General features: G+C 38.7%; 3 protein-coding genes across 3 annotated transcripts; all 3 read left to right on the top strand.

The window, feature by feature from the left end:
* The first annotated feature begins 1,439 nt into the window (after positions 1-1,439).
* LOC146690996 (tubulin alpha chain-like) lies at positions 1,440-3,062 on the top strand. The gene is made up of 3 exons (XM_085434252.1): positions 1,440-1,574; positions 1,819-1,967; positions 2,073-3,062. The coding sequence occupies exons 1-3, from the start codon at positions 1,454-1,456 to the stop codon at positions 3,045-3,047; spliced, it is 1,245 nt and encodes a 414-aa protein (XP_085290378.1). The 5' UTR covers positions 1,440-1,453; the 3' UTR covers positions 3,048-3,062.
* Positions 3,063-4,941: 1,879 nt separating this feature from the next.
* Positions 4,942-8,088, top strand: LOC146690995 (tubulin alpha chain). The gene is made up of 4 exons (XM_085434251.1): positions 4,942-5,003; positions 6,226-6,448; positions 6,745-6,893; positions 6,999-8,088. The coding sequence occupies exons 1-4, from the start codon at positions 5,001-5,003 to the stop codon at positions 7,974-7,976; spliced, it is 1,353 nt and encodes a 450-aa protein (XP_085290377.1). The 5' UTR covers positions 4,942-5,000; the 3' UTR covers positions 7,977-8,088.
* A 1,295-nt stretch (positions 8,089-9,383) lies between these two features.
* On the top strand, positions 9,384-17,864 carry dnajb2 (DnaJ heat shock protein family (Hsp40) member B2). Its single transcript, XM_085434250.1, has 9 exons — positions 9,384-9,729; positions 10,935-11,030; positions 11,419-11,528; positions 11,634-11,687; positions 11,892-12,005; positions 12,541-12,615; positions 12,981-13,113; positions 14,077-14,147; positions 15,002-17,864. Exons 2-9 carry the CDS (start codon positions 10,966-10,968, stop codon positions 15,610-15,612), a joined length of 1,233 nt encoding a protein of 410 aa, XP_085290376.1. The 5' UTR covers positions 9,384-9,729; positions 10,935-10,965; the 3' UTR covers positions 15,613-17,864.
* Positions 17,865-19,457: the final 1,593 nt, after the last annotated feature.

Here is a 19,457-nt window from a genome sequence, read left to right as displayed (position 1 = left end):
TACATTAGTAACTATTTAACTTTTTAAAAATATTGTCAGTTTCTCTCCTGAGAATAATTATTCAATTCTATGTAGAATTTGTGAATAATACAACCACAGGTTGCTTTAATGTTTTATTACAAAACACTGAAAGTAATGAATCAACACTTCCATGTGTTTTGCGTTCAGCTCTTACTGTGGGCACCTGCGGCTCCAGAAAGTGGTTTAACTTGTTTAACATATCACAGAACTGAACAATATACAGTATATGTTGACTGATGTTTGTTATCCATACAGTGAAACAACTAGAACAGTAAGTTATGTTAGCACCTTGTTGAAGAATCAGCAAGAACATAGGAGCATGTATCATGCATACTTTATTTAGAAAGAACTCTTTCAGCAATCAACATAAATTTTAATAAGTTATAAAAACAACAAATTAGCCTCACAAGCCCAGATCCTATAAATGTTGGGACGCTAGTCAAAGCAAATAGTAAAGACAGAAAAAGATATTTGTCCATTATAATGTTAGTGGTTTAAAACATGAAAATCAAAACTGTGATATTATAACTTGCCAATATGGCAATGGAAAGTCAGTAATAGTGAAAAAACTGTTATTTGCACCATACTTCATATTCAGTAAAATAAACTTCACAGGTTTTGACAGGAGCATTTTCTCAGTCTTTGTGTTTATCCCTGACTGAATATTTATATTAATATAAAAAAAAACAATTTCAAAGCATAATGTTTTTTTTATTTTATTTTAAAAAATGCTAAATCGCATAAGCTGCCACTGCAAACACTACAATGATAATTGCCAGCTGAAACTATAGGTTACCTTCCCCTCATCTGGAGTTTCCTTCTGCTTTGTGAAACATACACACCTGTACAATCCACTCAAAGACTAACACAATGAATAGGGTGTTGACCTCCTTTTGCATTGTCTGTCAAGTATATGATATTATCTTGGTCTCATCAGTAGGTCTGATTACAGTTCATATCAAATCACTATACACCTTAAGCCACAGGTATATAAAGCAGAGTATCACAGCTGCCTCGGGAACGACATCCTGTTACCGATACTTGGACACTTTGAAGAGAAAAAGTATGGTAAGATATGATTAGCTAGTGTAAAACTTATTGTAAGAACATGCTACTATATTCTGAATAGCTGTGAGACATTGAATATTCTTCAGGATTAAGCTGAATTGTCATGACAATCTGTTTCCTAATCTTGCTTAACCTTGTTGTTGTTTTTTTTATCTGAAGCCAACAATAAGTGTACTATATGATAGCTTAAATTGGGTTTGATAATTTGTTTCATAACACTCATGTAGACATGTGGGAAGTAAAGCAGTTTCACTCTCTGCAGCGTGAATGTATCTCAATTCATGTGGGCCAAGCTGGGGCTCAGATTGGTAATGCATGCTGGGAACTGTACTGCCTGGAACATGGGATCCAGCCAGACGGACAGATGCCCACGGACAAAATTGTCGGAGGAGGCGATGACTCCTTCAGCACATTCTTCAGTGAGACACGAGCAGGAAAGCACGTTCCCAGAGCAATCTATGTTGACCTGGAACCAACTGTCATAGGTCAGCACCAGTATTATTTGATATTTTACATAGGCTAGATAGTTTTTAATGTTCTATATTGATGTTTTTAAACAGAGCTATATATTTGTTTACTGTTTTTTTGCATTTCTATTTGTAGAATTTCAATTCATTAAACAACACCATCATATTCTTATTCCTCGAAAAGGTTTCTTGTACCAAAGTAGAAATAGTAAATGTTTTGATTTCTCATCCAGTAAATATCTATCAATGTTTTGTTGTACAGATGAGGTGCGTGCAGGAACCTATCGTCAGCTTTTCCACCCTGAGCAGCTGATTACAGGAAAGGAGGACGCTGCCAACAACTATGCCCGTGGCCACTACACCATCGGCAAAGAGATCATAGATCTGGTCCTGGACAGGACACGTAAACTGGTGAGACTTTGACAGTGTCAAAGCTATAGATTTGGAGTGTATTAAACATTTTGCTCAACTAAATGACTTAAGGGTTTTAATAATAATGAACTAATACATTTTCAGGCTGATCAGTGCACTGGCCTGCAGGGATTTCTCATCTTCCACTCTTTTGGTGGAGGCACTGGCTCTGGTTTCACCTCCCTCCTGATGGAGAGGCTCTCTGTTGATTATGGGAAAAAATCAAAACTCGAATTTGCTGTTTACCCAGCCCCCCAGGTTTCCACGGCAGTGGTGGAGCCGTACAACTCCATCCTGACCACCCACACCACCCTGCAGCACTCCGACTGTGCCTTCATGGTGGACAATGAGGCCATCTATGACATCTGCCGCAGGAACCTTGACATTGAAAGACCCACCTACACCAACCTTAACAGGCTGATTGGCCAGATTGTGTCCTCAATTACAGCCTCACTTCGTTTCGATGGAGCTCTGAATGTTGACCTGACAGAGTTCCAGACCAACTTGGTGCCTTACCCTCGTATCCACTTCCCTCTGGCCACCTATGCTCCGGTCATCTCTGCTGAGAAAGCCTACCACGAGCAGCTGTCAGTAGCTGACATCACCACCACCTGTTTTGAACCAGCTAATCAAATGGTGAAGTGTGATCCTCGTCATGGTAAATACATGGCCTGCTGTCTGCTGTATCGTGGTGATGTGGTGCCCAAAGATGTCAACTCTGCTATCGCAGCCATCAAGACCAAACGCACCATCCAGTTTGTGGACTGGTGCCCCACTGGCTTCAAGGTGGGTATCAACTACCAGCCTCCAACTGTGGTTCCTGGTGGAGACCTGGCCAAGGTGCAGAGGGCTGTCTGCATGCTAAGCAACACCACAGCCATCGCTGAGGCCTGGGCCCGACTGGACCACAAGTTTGACCTGATGTACGCCAAGAGAGCCTTTGTTCACTGGTATGTTGGGGAGGGCATGGAGGAAGGAGAGTTCTCAGAGGCCAGAGAAGATATGGCTGCTCTGGAGAAGGATTATGAAGAGGTGGGTGCTGACTATGTGGGGGAGGATGAAGAGGGAGAAGAGTACTGATTTTAATCCAGAGTAAATTTTTTTCTTCTGGTTTTCAAAATGTGGCTTTTTGCTTTTTTTGAAGTGAAAATAAATGTATCAGAAATATGACTACACTAACAATGTTACAATTTGTGTGACCAAATTGTGAACAATTTTAATACTCCATATTTCACAAAAACAGACCAAAATAACATATCTTTCACTGTGTGCTGAGTACCATGGCAAATTTACAAATCAAACCAAATCTAAAACCTTAGTTGAACATGTAAACATTTCAAAAACATTTTTACATTTCTCTTATCACAGTGCCATTTAAAAAAGTGTTTATATTCATAGCAAAAGAGTACAATGTGCTTTTGGTGTTTTAAGATAGTTTCTTTCTCTGGTTTCTGCCTGCTTTAAACACGCTCTCTCTCTCTCTCTCTCTCTCTCTCTCTCTCTCTCTCTCTCTCTCTCTCTCTCTCTCTCTCTCTTTTTGCACCTCCCCCCACTATCCTCTCCCATGAGGAATGCAAGCTATGAAAGGGCTCCTATGTCAATTTCTTTAAACCATTCAGCTGTGACTCTGAGAATGAACGCAAGAGAAAAAAAAAAAAACGACGGACTCTGGCTGGTGTTGCTTGTGTAGCTCATACTCAGACCATAGCCTGCAGCAACAATAGAATTCCAGTTCCATTTTGTATGAATCACTGCACTATGATTCAAACAGAGTGGCTGAAAAGCTGCATTAAAACTGAGCTCTACATTTCTTGGAAACTCTCTTTTTTAATCTTTTCACAATCTGTGATACATTATTGTAATCACCACACTGAAGTTTCTTTGTGTTCCATATTATTATATTTGATGAACTTTGGATTATCTTACTTGATTGTTTGTATGAATGTTTACTTATCATCACTTTTTTTGTTACCATTAAAGCATTTTCCTTTTACATATAATAACCCAAATAAACATGTCAGTCTTTCCATTTTGCTAGCGTAATCTCGCATGATTATTTATTTAGTGGTTCAACACAGACAAGTCTTTGTGTGTGTGTGTGGGTGCAGATGACTGCATAAAGTAGCATTATCAATCTCCTTGTCTACTGATTTTGTTATAGTGTATATGTATGTTAAGAAATGTGTGGGGGTGGAGTATTTGCATGCTGCAATATAATCAGCTCATTTAAGTTGTGTGTTAAAAAAAAATCTAACTAATTTTGAAACTCTAAATGGTGCCATTGCAAACAGACACAAGCACACTGAGAAAAAGAAGTAGGTGGAAAATTGTTTTTTTTTAAAAAAAAGAAGAAGAAGAAGAAGCAGCAAAGACTGTAGACAGGCTGGTGATGGTGTCTGAAGGAGAGCTGTTGAGGGAAGCTTTTCTGGCTTAGATGAGTGGACAGATCCAGAGAAAAGAGATATGAGTTAGAACAAAACAAAGAAGTAATTAGTGAAGAAAGCTAAACTAAACTAGAACAAAATATGTGGGATACTATATCTACTAGAAAGCTCTGACAGCGAATGACTCTTATAGATAGTCAACAGACAGACTGCTGGTTAGTGGACTGATGGGATCAAAGGTGTGCACAATGATTACAGAGGATCTGGGAAACGTAACGAGCCACACCTGCTACACACACAGACAGAGACGTGACATGCAGAGAAAACAAACGGGGGAAAGGAAAGAGAACACAGGAAAGTCAGAAGGGGAGTGAGGTGTATATAACAGTGAGAAAAAAATGTTTTTCATAATGATCTTGTGTAGATAAATGTAAGGAGATATGCCATTAAAATACGTATTAGGGACTTCCCTCTTCCCCCCCCGCCCCAACTGCTGTTCCCTCCCACAAATGAGCTATACAGCTGCCTGCTGTCATTTCCTGCCTGCCCCCTCCACATCCTTCTCTATATAAACTCCGAGTCTCCCTTTTTTCTGCACTTCTGCCTTGTGTCTGAATCCTCAACGTCGGTCGAAGGACAAGCAGACAAAATGGTGAGTAACTGTCTGGCTGATGACGTAGCCTTGAAATTTTCATTCTCTCTCCCCTCCTTACTCCTTTGTTTCTGTTGCATGGGTTAAATATCCAGGCTTTTTTTTTTTTAAATGCTTCAAGTCTTCAGTGTTGTGTGGGAGTTTACTTAAAATCAGATTATATTAAGTGATCATACTTTTGAGCTAAATTTATACAGAATTTTTTTTTTTTTTTTTTTTTTTTTAGGGCTTGTCTGAGAATTCGGTGAGAACAATGCACTAGTGTACTTGCATTTGACTAAAGGAGAAGTCATTTTTGTACTCTTGGGAAATCTAGGTCAGATCAGACAATGAGTTGAACTGTTGTCCTTTTCAAACCTCAATGCAGAGCTTTTAGTATAAAAAGAGAAAATATATAAAGTCTTTAGTTCCTAAACAAGCACAGGATACTGTTTTCACAACTACAAAGTAGTGAGCAGGGTAATCGTGGCAGTGGGGGATGGATTAAAATGAACAGGGAAAAAGAGGAGTGGTCTGGCCTACAAGTGAGAGTTAGTTCGCTGCCATTTTGCAGCTGTTAAGAATTTTAGGGTTGAAGGATGTGGAGAGAAAGAGAGGGTGAGACAGTCATCCCTTCCCGTTACACGGCGCTATGGAGCCGGACAGGATAGGGGAGGGGAGACACAAAATGGGGAGGGATGAGGAAAGGGAGGAGATTCAGGATTAAGAGGTGGGGGGTAAGGTTTTCTTCTTGATGCATGACCTTCCTGTTTGCCATATACAGGATTGTATGTGGCCTTTTTTCCCTCCCCCAAGTTATAAAACTATCTTTTAGGCAAATGAGGAGCTTGCAGTTATTAACTGTATATCCTGTCCATTCAACTGTTAAAAACCCAGAGTTCAGACACTGCGTTGCTTGTATTATATGCACCACTGAAAGCTTAAACATTAGTGTTCTGATACACTTTTCAGTAAGCAAGCTTTCTCTCCTTACTGAGGTATTTCCTTTTCACAAATTGAACATTGTCTTGTAAATTAATGGGGGGTAGACTAAGGATCTCTAACAGTATACACTCCTATAAGTCCCCCTGCCCACCCACCCCCATTAGTACTCATTAAATAAGTGCCCCAGATATTGCTGTGCCTTTCAGCAGTCATAGCTAGTTCAAAATATGATAACTGGTGTCAGGCAGTTCATGTGTACATAAACTTGCTTTGTCTAATTTTTTTCCCCCTCCCCCAGCGTGAGTGTATTTCTATGCACGTTGGCCAAGCTGGAGCCCAGATGGGCAATGCATGCTGGGAGCTGTACTGCCTGGAACATGGGATCCAGCCAGATGGACAGATGCCCTCTGACAAAACTCTCGGGGGAGGTGATGACTCCTTCAACACCTTCTTCAGTGAGACTGGGGCAGGAAAGCATGTCCCCAGAGCAATCTTTGTTGACCTGGAACCAACTGTCATAGGTCAGTAACGTGCAAATAAACAAGTACTTGCATATATTGTCATGGCTAATCTGAAAACTGATAAGATGGATGTAAACAAACAAAAATGACTCCAGATGTTTGGGTTAAATTTCATTTTCTTGCAAATTGTCATTGTGTTTTGTTTTTGTTTTTTTTTTGTTATTATTTCTAAACTGTCACTGTCTGCAAAATAAAGGGACTCCTCTTAATTTGATGCAAGAATACAGGACACTAGCTCGTGCACTCCTAACGTTTTTTTTTTTTTTTTTTTTTTTTTTTTTTTCTGTTTCTTGCAGATGAGGTGCGTACAGGAACCTACCGTCAGCTTTTCCACCCTGAGCAGCTGATTACAGGAAAGGAGGATGCTGCCAACAACTATGCCCGTGGCCACTACACCATCGGCAAAGAGATCATAGATCTGGTCCTGGACAGGACACGTAAACTGGTGAGACTTTGACAGTGTCAAAGCTATAGATTTGGAGTGTATTAAACATTTTGCTCAACTAAATGACTTAAGGGTTTTAATAATAATGAACTAATGCATTTTCAGGCTGATCAGTGCACTGGCCTGCAGGGATTTCTCATCTTCCACTCTTTTGGTGGAGGCACTGGCTCTGGTTTCACCTCCCTCCTGATGGAGAGGCTCTCTGTTGATTATGGGAAAAAATCAAAACTCGAATTTGCTGTTTACCCAGCCCCCCAGGTTTCCACGGCAGTGGTGGAGCCGTACAACTCCATCCTGACCACCCACACCACCCTGGAGCACTCTGACTGTGCCTTCATGGTGGACAATGAGGCCATCTATGACATCTGCCGCAGGAACCTTGACATTGAAAGACCCACCTACACCAACCTTAACAGGCTGATTGGCCAGATTGTGTCCTCAATTACAGCCTCACTTCGTTTCGATGGAGCTCTGAATGTTGACCTGACAGAGTTCCAGACCAACTTGGTGCCCTACCCTCGTATCCACTTCCCTCTGGCCACCTATGCCCCTGTCATCTCTGCTGAGAAAGCCTACCATGAGCAGCTGTCAGTAGCTGACATCACCAATGCCTGCTTTGAACCAGCTAATCAAATGGTGAAGTGTGATCCTCGTCATGGTAAATACATGGCCTGCTGTCTGCTGTATCGTGGTGATGTGGTGCCCAAAGATGTCAACTCTGCTATCGCAGCCATCAAGACCAAACGCACCATCCAGTTTGTGGACTGGTGCCCCACTGGCTTCAAGGTGGGTATCAACTACCAGCCTCCAACTGTGGTTCCTGGTGGAGACCTGGCCAAGGTGCAGAGGGCTGTCTGCATGCTAAGCAACACCACAGCCATCGCTGAGGCCTGGGCCCGACTGGACCACAAGTTTGACCTGATGTATGCCAAGAGAGCCTTTGTTCACTGGTATGTTGGGGAGGGCATGGAGGAAGGAGAGTTCTCAGAGGCCAGAGAAGATATGGCTGCTCTGGAGAAGGATTATGAAGAGGTGGGCACTGACAGCGTGGGAGAGGAGGATGAAGAGGGAGAAGAGTACTGAAGAATCAAACATCATCACGCATTCCAAATGTTGTGAAAGTAACACATTCCCACCAAAATCCACACATGTGGTGATTCATCAGTATTGTCAATAAAAGTTCTCATAAAAGTGTCGTGTGAAGTTGTGGACATTCTTGATCTGCTTAACCAGGCTATGTTAGCAACTGTATAACTTAAGTGTGTAATACTGCAATAGTTGAGTACTTTTCTAGTTCAAATGCTAATAATTGAAGTTATCAATTATACATATTTATTTTTAACAAGTTTCGGGCTTTCAAAGTGGAAGAAGATATTTTATCAGCATTATGGTGAGAGGTAGTATTAGCAAATCCAGAGACATCTGAAACACTGTTTTGACACATTACATAATTTATCATATACTTCTTTTTAAACTTGATATACACAATCCTGCTTTTGTTTTTCTTCCCATGTTTCTGGGCAGCTCCACTTCACTTTTAGAAAAGAAATTCCAGGCTCTGTTCAGTTTCCTGCTTCTCTTCATGCCAAGCTGAGTGACCAGTAGGCGTTTACGATTTACTCCTGCTTCCTGTACTTTTTCCTTAGGCCAGCAGGTGAAAACAAAGGGACACGGGTAAAAAGTCGAGGTTGGTGTAGGTGAAATTGTCTGCCCTTCAAGTTTTTATGTCCTCCGATCAACATAATAGTCTTATATTGGACCAAATTATTTTCCTGTGTAATTTATTCTCCTAAACAAACTGATTTGATGTGAAGTCGAGCCCACTTCAATTACGATCCAAGGTCCCCCATCAAAGATCAGATTAACAAAAAACAGACATCAGATTAACAAATAACTTAAATTACAAAATGAATCTAATTTATTCATTAAACTATTTTAAATGCCAATATCAAGTCCTAAAAGTTTCATATATTTTTTCACTCTTATTTACAATATTCACTTAAAAAAATATCTAGATCTTTCTTTGACATCCCACCTGCAGTACCCATCTGCCCACCAGGAGGCGGTCTTCTACACTTTACTATTCATAACATGGCCTAGGAGGTTTGATTACACAAAGCTGAGCAGTCCACATAACTCTGATATTACATGATGTCCTCATTGTGTGATCCAGATCAATGACTCTACCGATTAATCACGTGCTAAACTGGAAACCTAATTTCTATAATCTACCTATATGATTACCTACTAATAAAGTATAGCGGGATGTCAGAATTACAACTGGACTGTAGTAAAATCGTTTCCTCGTTTCCCCGCTCGACTGTAAATTATTTAGTAATTTCTGCGATGATTGGGTGATCTATATTTAAAAAGAAAAAAATAGTTTCTAGGTTTTGGCATATGTTTATGTTTAGAGGTTAAAGCATTATCACGGAGCAACAGGCGGGCGCTGAGGCATGCAGGGCGGGCCCGGTGACGTTTCCAAACGCTGGCATTTTCTAGGCGCTCTATTTTTTTCTATGCGCTCGCGGTGACGTAGCGCGTGGGGCAGAGGAGCACTAGGGACAAACACAGCTGACTGCGCGCATGCTATCTCGGTGGGGACTTCAGCGCAGACCCTAACGCTAGGTTACAGTCATATTGGCTTGGTGGAAAATATTTGCGGTGAAGAAACAGGCCGAAAACAGGGGAGGTGCCTGTACGGCTGTCAACAAAGGAGAAGAAAAAGAGGGGGAGTGTAGTCCAGAAGGACCGCTATAACAACTAATTCATTGTCGCTCCAAACTGGTGGACAGACGGCTAAACTGCTCACTCATTAGGCCAAAACACTCCTAAGGTAGGTCCATTGCCGAGGTTAGGCGTAACAACTTGTGCCTATCCAAATAGGTGCTGCAATTTATGACAGATGTCCAACTTTACCATAAAAGGAGATGTGCTACCGAAATACCAAATGATGTTAATTGTGCCCTAATGTCAATACTCGAATAGCACAGCACCTGTGCCTCCAAGTTCATCTGTCCCTGTATTTAAGCGTCTATAAGGCCTGCAGTCATGTCAGCACTGCAGCAGTTGACAAATGCCTTGGCGCTAGAAATAACATAGTAATGAGGCTTGTATGAGTGCATGGCTCATCCTGAAGGGGCAAAGAAAGTTAGATTTAGTTGTTTCACCTCAGTTCGGAAGTCCCCTTCAGCCCCGAAACGATTACAAATGAGACTGGCATCTCGGTTAGGGTGTCGTCTGTGGCTATTATAGAACAGCTGACTGTGCCAAGATCCTTTTTTTTTTTTTTTTTTTTTTTTTAAAGATAACAGGCTTGATGCTTTCATGTGACCGTTCTGAAGTAGTTTATAACAGGTAAATTTATGATTCAGTGAAGTCTGCTGATTAGGTTTTTATTTACTCTTTCAAACTCAATATATTTGTTGGAAATTTCATATTATAAAAGGACCTAAAGGAGTTTTTTTAGACTAGTTAAGAGAATGTATTTGGCTTTAAAATATCTATAGATTAAAGTGTCTGTCCTTTTATGCATGCATCACATACAAGTTGCTAATTGTTTAGTTAAAAATGAAAACATTACTAACCATACTGCTTCCACACTAATGTCATATTCTAGCTTTAAAGTGCTGATTAATAATACTTAACTAAAGTTAAAAAGCATTCTTAAAACTAATGTAGCTTTAAACTCAGTGTAGTTCAACTCATGAGTCCTACAGTAATACAGCTGTTGAACAGTTTGAGCAGCACTGTCTTAGTGAAATCATAATTTAAGTAAATTTAGGGGGATATAATTTTCCAGCTTCTAAATACATGTTTTAGAGTCGTTTTACTGTTTCCAATAGATCGATTGAGCTCATATAACCTCCACTACAATGGTGATTAAGCATTATTTAAAATCTACTTGGTTCCATAGATACAAAAGTTTTTTTTAGTCAAGAGGAGCATTTTTAAAAATGATGCAGAAGCTGTACATCCACACACATTGGTGCTTTTAATTTCTGACCAAACAAAACTCGTATTTGTATTTTTCTTTCAAAGCGTGGTGTTTTGAGGAGTTACAGGAGGTGACATGGTGGACTACTATAGCATCTTGGGAGTGTCCAAAACAGCCACTCAGGATGACATCAAGAAAGCGTAAGTATCCTGGGACTATTTCAAGTGTTAGAAAATATAGTCATAAGTAACAAAAAGTTCACTTGAGTAAAAAAAAATATATCTGAAGATATATTTGAAGTGTGAAAACCTACTTTAGATAGCAAGGTTATGTAAGCACTGAAAAACTGAGGCCACTGCCAGTATGTGCTTTTGTGTGTTTTTTTTTTAAGAGTTTACAAACTTTAGAAAAACTTTTTGAGTTTAATTTCAGTCCAAAAAAAATTGCTTTTCAGGGCAAAGATGTATTATCATATTATGTCACTAAATAAGCTCATATCTCATAGATGGAGGTTTAAGAACTAGACTTCATTATGTGTGTGGTTATTTATATATAAGCATGGATGTTTGATGTTGTTTGTGTTTTCAGGTACCGGAAATTGGCCTTGAAATGGCATCCTGACAAAAATCCAGACAACAAGGAGGAAGCAGAAAAAAAGTTCAAAGAAGTCGCTGAGGCCTATGAAGTCCTGTCTGACAGTAAGTCGCCATAGATGACAACTGGTCTAATATGTATAAGGTATACTGTAGATGTATATGTGTACGGATATTGATTTCTGTGGGTAATTTTTTCCTTTTCGACAGAGAGCAAACGTGATGCATACGACAGATATGGAAATGACAGAATGCGACACACAGGTATAAATATATAAAAAAATCTGTGATATTGTTGCATCCATTATAGTAATCATTAGCAATCTTCTAATTGCTACAGTTTAAGAAAAAAATGTGTTTGGGTAATTTTCTTACTACTATTACCTACCCTTCCTACTTGCTCCTTCTCCTTTACATTAGTCCTAATTTTTCCTTTTCGCTCCTGACTGTGACATGTTGGTTTCTCAGGTTCCTCCAGCTCAGACTTTACAGAAATGCCTGGCTTCACCTTCACATTCCGCAGCCCAGATGAGGTGTTCAGAGAATTCTTTGGTGGACAGGATCCCTTTGCCAGCTTCTTCGGTAAGTCAAACATATATTGGGGTGGGGTTCATCTACTGTTAGTTCAGAAACTAATACTAACATTTATTTATTCAGTCTAGACGTAAAATAAAAAAATATGATGAGAGTAATTTGTCTTAGGTCTACTGTAACTGAACTAAATTAAATGCTACAATATATTCCAAAGTTACAAATATAAGAAATGGCTTGAATATAGAGGAGTAGCTCAATAATAAATATCCAGAATATTACAGAGATTAAATATAAATGGTCGACATTCTACTCTAAACTCAACAGTAAAACCTCTAAACTGCTATTTGTTATTTTCACTGCAAAATGGAGTAACTATTGCACTATGTACTGTACATTAGAGCTGTACAGGCAGATAGCCACATGCAGGAATTGTTTCCTGCTTCATTTAGTGGTGAATTTGGGTAATCTCAGTCTGTCTCTGAACGCACTCCTGTGACTGGCCAGCACGTCATGGACTGGGTGGGAGGTATTGTCCATTACTGTTGTATTTTTATGTACTTGCACGTCTTTGTCTCTCACTCAGATGACTTCTCCTCATTTGGAAGCTCATCGTCTCGTCTCAGCCCGGGGCGATTCTTCTCTTTTCCATCAGGAGGAGGTAAAGAAGTAAATATTATAAGTAAACTGTTTGCAGAGGATTGAAGAGGATTTTCCCATGTAGTTTTTCCTTTCAGCTTTACTTTACTGGTAATTAATGCAATTCTACTCAGTTAAACTTCTATTATAAGCTGTTTCTATCATCAGTGGTTGCCAGGAGTGTCTCACAGAAAGAGGGGTTATAACTTTTTGTGTTGTATGTCATCAACAAATGCCAGATTAATGATATTTAATATTGTTAATATCAAGAGTTTCACTTGTTAGTTTAAAAAATACTTAAAAGAATTAATATCAGGAGATGGTTTAGATACATTAAAAACGAATATTGCTTTCCTCTCCTCTTTTTGATTGTTTGACTCTCTACAGTTGAATTCTCCTCTTTCTCCACTACCTTGGGTGGTCTGGATGAGATGGACAGCATGGGTGGAGGGATGGGCAACTTTAGATCAGTTTCTACTTCCACTCGCATCATAAATGGAAAACGCACCACCACCAAGAAGTATGGAATTCCTTAACAATTCCTATTATGCAGCAAAGGAAGTACATATTCAAGTGTATTATCTTCAAAGCAAAACGTGAAAAATTAATTGAAGAATATATTAAATTTAGCACCAGTAAACAGTTTCACATTCCAGCGTTTTAAGAATTATCTTGATGTGACTGTGGTTGCTGAATAAGAGCAGTGCATATGTGCATGTTTGAATTGTATTTGTCTCAATAGATTGTCCCTAGAAGCAGATCGTCATCTATTGTTTGGGAATACTTTAGATTTAGAGCAAAGAACAAATTATATGCAAGGGCACCATAAAGTTGTGTTGGAACTACAAAGCAACAAAATGAATGTGTACACCTACCTAAAAATGCAGCATTCACACTGCAGTATGAAAATTGCATGAAGAGCCTGAAAGGCATTGTAGAGGTTGATGACATGTCTTGTCCAATATCAATTCAGAAATCCATAAAAGTGAGGCTGTACATTGCATACAGCATATTATTTAAGCTCACAAAGATGTAGTGGAAATACCAACACAGTCTCATTTCGTTTCTCTATAGATCTGTGTTTTTCTAAAGGGGTAAAACTTGCACTGTATGCAAAATGCCAGAGGGTAAGCCTAATTAACAGGAATATAGTGCAATGTCAAAGTGAAAGCAGTGCCCTCGTTATCAGTTTATATTCTTCTTCTTCTGAAATGAATCAAAGGGACTGTCTACAAGCCTTGTAGACAGTCCAAAGCATAGATGTGAAAGCCTTCTTATCTTTATGTGGCAGTGTATTTGTGTCACTAAAATGAAAGCGAGTAATTGTGGTAGATAATCATGATTATAGTGTTAATCAAAATATTTTTTGGCTGTAATTTTTCAGCCCTAAGACTGGTTACGCACTTGCACAAACACAGAGGCACTAGAAATGGTGGTGGCTTTTAAATAATTCCACTTATGTCTGTATTTGTCTTTCCTACAGGATAAAGGAGAATGGGCAGGAAAGAATAGAGATTGAGGAGGATGGTGTGTTGAAAAGTGTTCTAATTAATGGTGAGACAATGCTGACGGAATAAATGAATTGAGATTTAAAAAAAAAAGAAAAACTAAAAAAAACCAAACTTTTTTCTGGTGCTTATTTGCTTTAACCTGAAAACACAAATTCAGTGTCAACTTTTTCTAATACAACCACAATTGTGTCAAAATGCAGTGCTGCTTATTCAAAAGATTTCAATGCAAGCAGGGAAATGTGTTAAAAAACAGACGAGGTTTCAGTTTGTATTTAATCGATCTTATTCTTATCTTTAATATTTTTGTTATTTTTAATTCAGGTTTTTTTGAGTCAGTTCCCAGAGTAGGTTTGCTTTTTAAGTTTAGTTTAATTTTTAACAAGGTTTAGTTTTAGTTTAGTTTTTATGACTTTCAGTGTTAGTTTAATCATATTCAATTGAGGACATGTGCCAAAGGCAAAATTTCAGGAAAATTAGTATAGATATTACAATAAAAACACTGAACCTTTTGAAAGCAATTAACTCTTAGTCTTGTAGACATCCGAAGTCTCAATAAATAACTTCATAAGTGCCTCATCAGCACCGATGAATGTAATTTTACAAGTTTAACAAATACTAAGGATATTTGCTTGATATTTTTCATAAAATAATTTCAGTTAGTTTTATTTTTTCTTTTATAGTCTTAATCATGTTTTTTCAGTCTGCGGAAATGTTTTTCACATAGTTTTAGTTATTGGTTTAGTTTGTTTAACTATATGTACCTTGGCTTTAGTTTTTGTATTACCGCTTGACCTGAAGTTTTTGCTTGGTTATGTGTTTTTCTTTATGTCTAAGGTTTTTGCTTTGTGTTGATTGTGCAGTGAGACAGCTGTCTTGTTGTTTTTGTTTTGATCGAAGGTGTGGAAGATGAAATGGCCCTTGCTCTGGAGCTGAGCCGACGAGAGGAGCAGGCCACTCCAAAGCCACGACTCCAGAACAAAACCGCTGAGTCAGACAGATCCCGCCTGAGCCCTTACACTTCACCCACGCATCGTTCATTTAGCTCGGCCCCATTCTACCACTACGGGGTTGCGGGAGGCAGTGAGGATGATGAGGAAGATGAAGACCTACAGATGGCTTTGGCATGCAGCCTGTCAGAAATGGAAGCCCAGCAGAGAGCTGCTGCTAACGACTACATATCAGGTGCTCGGGGTGGGGGCAGAGCTGTCAGTGACAAAACTGGGGGCCGTTTAGATGGCGGGATTGCTAAGGCAAAGCATTTGAATGTACAAAGCAGGGAAGAGGTTGTTGCAGGGCAGAAATGTAAAGAGATAAAATTGGGTTCAGTAGCTGGAGATGGATGCAAAAGTGTGGCAAAGGGTACAGTGGAGCTAGGCTCCTCCCCTGAGTCATCCACAACTGCCAGCACTACACCCCTAAGTCAGTGCAGTGAGGATAAGTTTAAACCTGTGATAAAAAGTGATTGCAGCGTGAAAAAGAAAAAGAAGTGTGGGTGTGTTGTCTCCTAATGATGTGTTTTTGTAGGTTTACTTTCTTTGGGTTGCCTTATTATACTGACCTCAGTGTTTTGCCTTCAGCCAGCTCTAATGTAATGTGAATTAAGCAGATCTTTATTTGAGACAGTGCCTATACTGATGACAAGGCTTCACATTCCTCCAAAGGAACACACTAAAGATAAGATTTGTGGTTACGTTTCTACATTATCACAGGCATTTAAATTGTTTTTGCATTTGGATGCAAGCTGGTGTGGAGGATTGCTCGTGAACGCGAATTTGCCAGATATTTGCATAGACTGATGAATTGGAATTAAGTGATGATTTAGATCTGTTGTATATATGGCCACAATTGAGTCTTTTGTGAGGACCAGTTTAAGTAACTCTAAAACAAAGCTTGAAAGGCCTTTTAGAATTTAAGGTTTGAGTTTAGGTTTAAAGCCAAACCTGGAGTTAGGAATATATTTGGGAATTTTGAGGTTTGTGTAAGTTTTTTCAGAATACATTATGTCAGTGAAGGTCTAAAATTGAGTGTGTGTGGTGGTGTTTGTGTGTGCATGTCGTTCTGTGTAGCTCTTTCTGTGTTTGAGTCAGCTGAGACCTTGCCATAGAATTTTCTCATTCAGACTCTCTGGCAGTGGGAATGTTGCACAACTGTGCCACACGAAAATCAAAGGTAGCCCACAGAACTTTTTGTGGTTTATTTCCAGGTTGCCACATAAACTACTTTTAACTGAAGACCAGTGTTTCTCAGTCAGCTTGTTATGATGTCCAGAATAAGTATGAAGCAATAAGTAGTTAGGTGAAGCACATGCTCACACACTTTGACTATCTTGTTGTTGGAAAGTTGAAGTAGGGAGGTGCTCGTGTATCATTAAATCCAAGTTTATCATATGTTGGTCCTGCACTTTTACCCAAATAGCATTAAAATTGTAATCAGATTTTAGATTATAGTTTGGGGAAAGCACTTTATTAAGTTAAAGGACAAATCGCAGTATTGTGACTGAAACAGCTACAAATAATGATTGTTAAGTCTTTGTACATGTTAACTACTTATGTGTTTGCTATTCTTACATTATCGATGCAAACGTGCCAAGCTTTATAAACAAATTATAAAGATAAATCAGTTTTTGGATTCTCCTTGGTCCTCCTGCAGTAGATGTGACTGAGAGTGTTGTCAAGTGATTGGAGGAAGAAGAAAGTGACAATGATTGTGACGGCAGTGTGTTACCTGTCCTGGATTTTTAAAAATGTTGTATTATTGCATCCGGTTACAGGATGTATAATAGCTAAATGATCAAAGAACATTTGTTTACATGCTCCCTGAGCGAATTATTAAACCTCAGCCAACTCCAGATGAGCTCCCTTGTGTGCAAAATTACAAACACTGTACTTTAGGGGTGACTTGATGACTTTCCCTCCTGCACTGCTTCCCAGCTTTCAGGCTTAAATACTTTTTTTTAAAAAGTTCCCCCAAAAAACCTTTGATTAAATTATATGTCTTAATAATTAACGAAAGTAGACAAAAGTAAATAGGAATAAACAGACTAGTTTTCTACAATTAAATTTCAGTTAGACAATCAGTCAGCTGCTACTAAAGTTGGGTTTAATGTGAATGGTAACTGAAATAGTTTATCCAGCTCATGTCCCGCAAATATTGATTTTGTTGGGCTGCATGTTTGTGTCTGTGAGACAGTCACAGGACGGAGTCACTGAAGATAGTTAGTGTTGGAGCTCATGCATAAAACTCAAATATGCCTTTTTCGTAGATCTCAAGTAACATGAAGATACTGCCAATGTTTTAAGTGCAACACTAAGAAATGTTTTAAATGTGGTTGTTGCTGCAGGGCAAAGCTGAAAGCAAAAGAAAATCATGCTGGTGCCAAATCATGCAGATGTTAAAATAATTACTGCTGCCAGTGTTATGTTGTAATATGCATTAAAAAAAGACACATGCCTGTCTCAATGAGTTTCTAATTACAGGCAGTGTCCCTTTGCCCTGGTGTGTTTTATGCTTTATGTTTGTAATTTATATTGACACATATTTTTCACGAGTGCCTCATTTATCATAGATTGCATGAGTTTTGTTTTCACTTGAAAGTATAGCTGTCAGCACCGGCGAAGACTAAAAGTGAAATAGGAAAATGAAAACTTGAATAAATATATCAGCCTGTATTAATTGTTACTGATTACTCACATGTTGATGTTCTTTTTATTTTCACATTGTTAAAAAGGAATTAACGAATAAAGATTGTGCCACAAGATAATTTGGAATATTTTATTTTTTTTAGAATATGGCAGCCACGTATTTTCCACTAATTTACACTAAATTCATGCTAGTGCAAAATGATGATACAGTATGATAACTGTTTGATAATTATATAGTCATGGAAATCTGAAGGATTATTTTCAGTTCTCAGGACCCTTAAACATTATAAGACAACAGAATCATGCATTAAAAACTACTTCCTGCTTTTACTGATTTGGAAACTGCACATGTATGTGGTTAACTGTTTCTGTGTGTCTTGATTAAGTTCAGATCAGGAGCTTATATTTTCAGTATAGCCCTTATTATGCGAGTGGCATAATGCACCATTTGTTATAAGATATGTAACAGGGGCAAGGGCATCATTAGTCATTGTGTTTTAAACTAAAACAGTAGTTAAGTCCCATAGACTGTTGTGTGTTTTTATTTTATTGTATTTTTAATTTAGTTTATCTGCACTTACGACTTCCTTGGATCAGGTTATTCAGTCTTGTTGGTGTTAATGTTTAAATGTGCTGGATCACATACACATTACTTTTCATCTGTTATGTAGCAAACACATCTAGTATCATATTGTTGGGACATAAGTTTGAATACTTGTTCGTTTCTCTTACGATTCATGCTTCCTGTTTCAGACTCAGACTTCGAGGCCTTCACAACCTAACCTGATTGGCTCACGCTGCTCTGTGCCCTTGCCCTGCCCTGAGGTAAAGAACCAGTGTGAATCTGAGGCACCCATTCCTTCTCCTGCCCCCTAAACTCCAAGTAGATGAGATCAGATGATGCCTACTTGCATATCTGATTAAGTATAACCTGTCCTTGTACATCTATTCTTACAGGTCAAAGATTATATCCCACGATGCACTTTTCTATCTCTGCCCACCATGGCTCCTACCTGCTGAATGACACTTATAAGATATATGTATTTAATATGTTTGTGTCTCTGAGTGCATGTGTGTATGTAGCTCATTGTGGAACAAAAGACTGAAAACTCTAAGGAGGTACAGTAGTTACAATCATCTCTTCATCAAATCATCATGTTTCTAATAAATATGAAAACAGTGCACAAAGCAAAAAGAAAGTTCTTGTAAAACACATGAAGCAGAGAAAATAAAGATTTTCCTGCTGACTTTTTTTTCTCAGTTTGTGGTAGCGTCTTTGTGGCAAGATTAAGGCTGTCTAACAGTTAAGATAAAACCATAAAGTTGAGGTAAAAAGTTGTAATACGTTTATCTTTAACTCGTGTTTGTTGTTATAAGATAAAAACCCTTTAACCCATAGAAGATATATAAAATTTAGATGTAGCTTAGGGTCAAAAAAGTAAAGTGCAACACAAACTGCATTCTTTGTAATTGCCAGGAGGGAGTGACACCTCTGGTTTAATAGAAAAATGTCCAATTGTATTGATGTCTTTGGAAAAATGATCATACTGCTCCTATAATTTGCGACCATAGTAAGAACTTTTCTAATGATCTGAATTGCTAGTTTCAAGTGTTAATGGTGTCTGTTGATGTTAAAAAAGGGATAAAGCAGGCTGCTATACTGTAGGGTGGTAGGGTGGGCCCTTGGTTTCTCACTCAGATCACTCTAGCTC

This window comes from Copadichromis virginalis, linkage group LG16 (assembly GCF_057382275.1).
Source record: "Copadichromis virginalis isolate Kocher_CV1m ecotype Utaka linkage group LG16, C_Virginalis_male_GT1.1, whole genome shotgun sequence".
In the NCBI taxonomy this organism is placed as follows: Eukaryota; Metazoa; Chordata; class Actinopteri; order Cichliformes; family Cichlidae; genus Copadichromis; species Copadichromis virginalis.
Note: the sequence above shows the minus strand (reverse complement) of the source record. Positions and strands in the feature narration are given on the sequence as shown.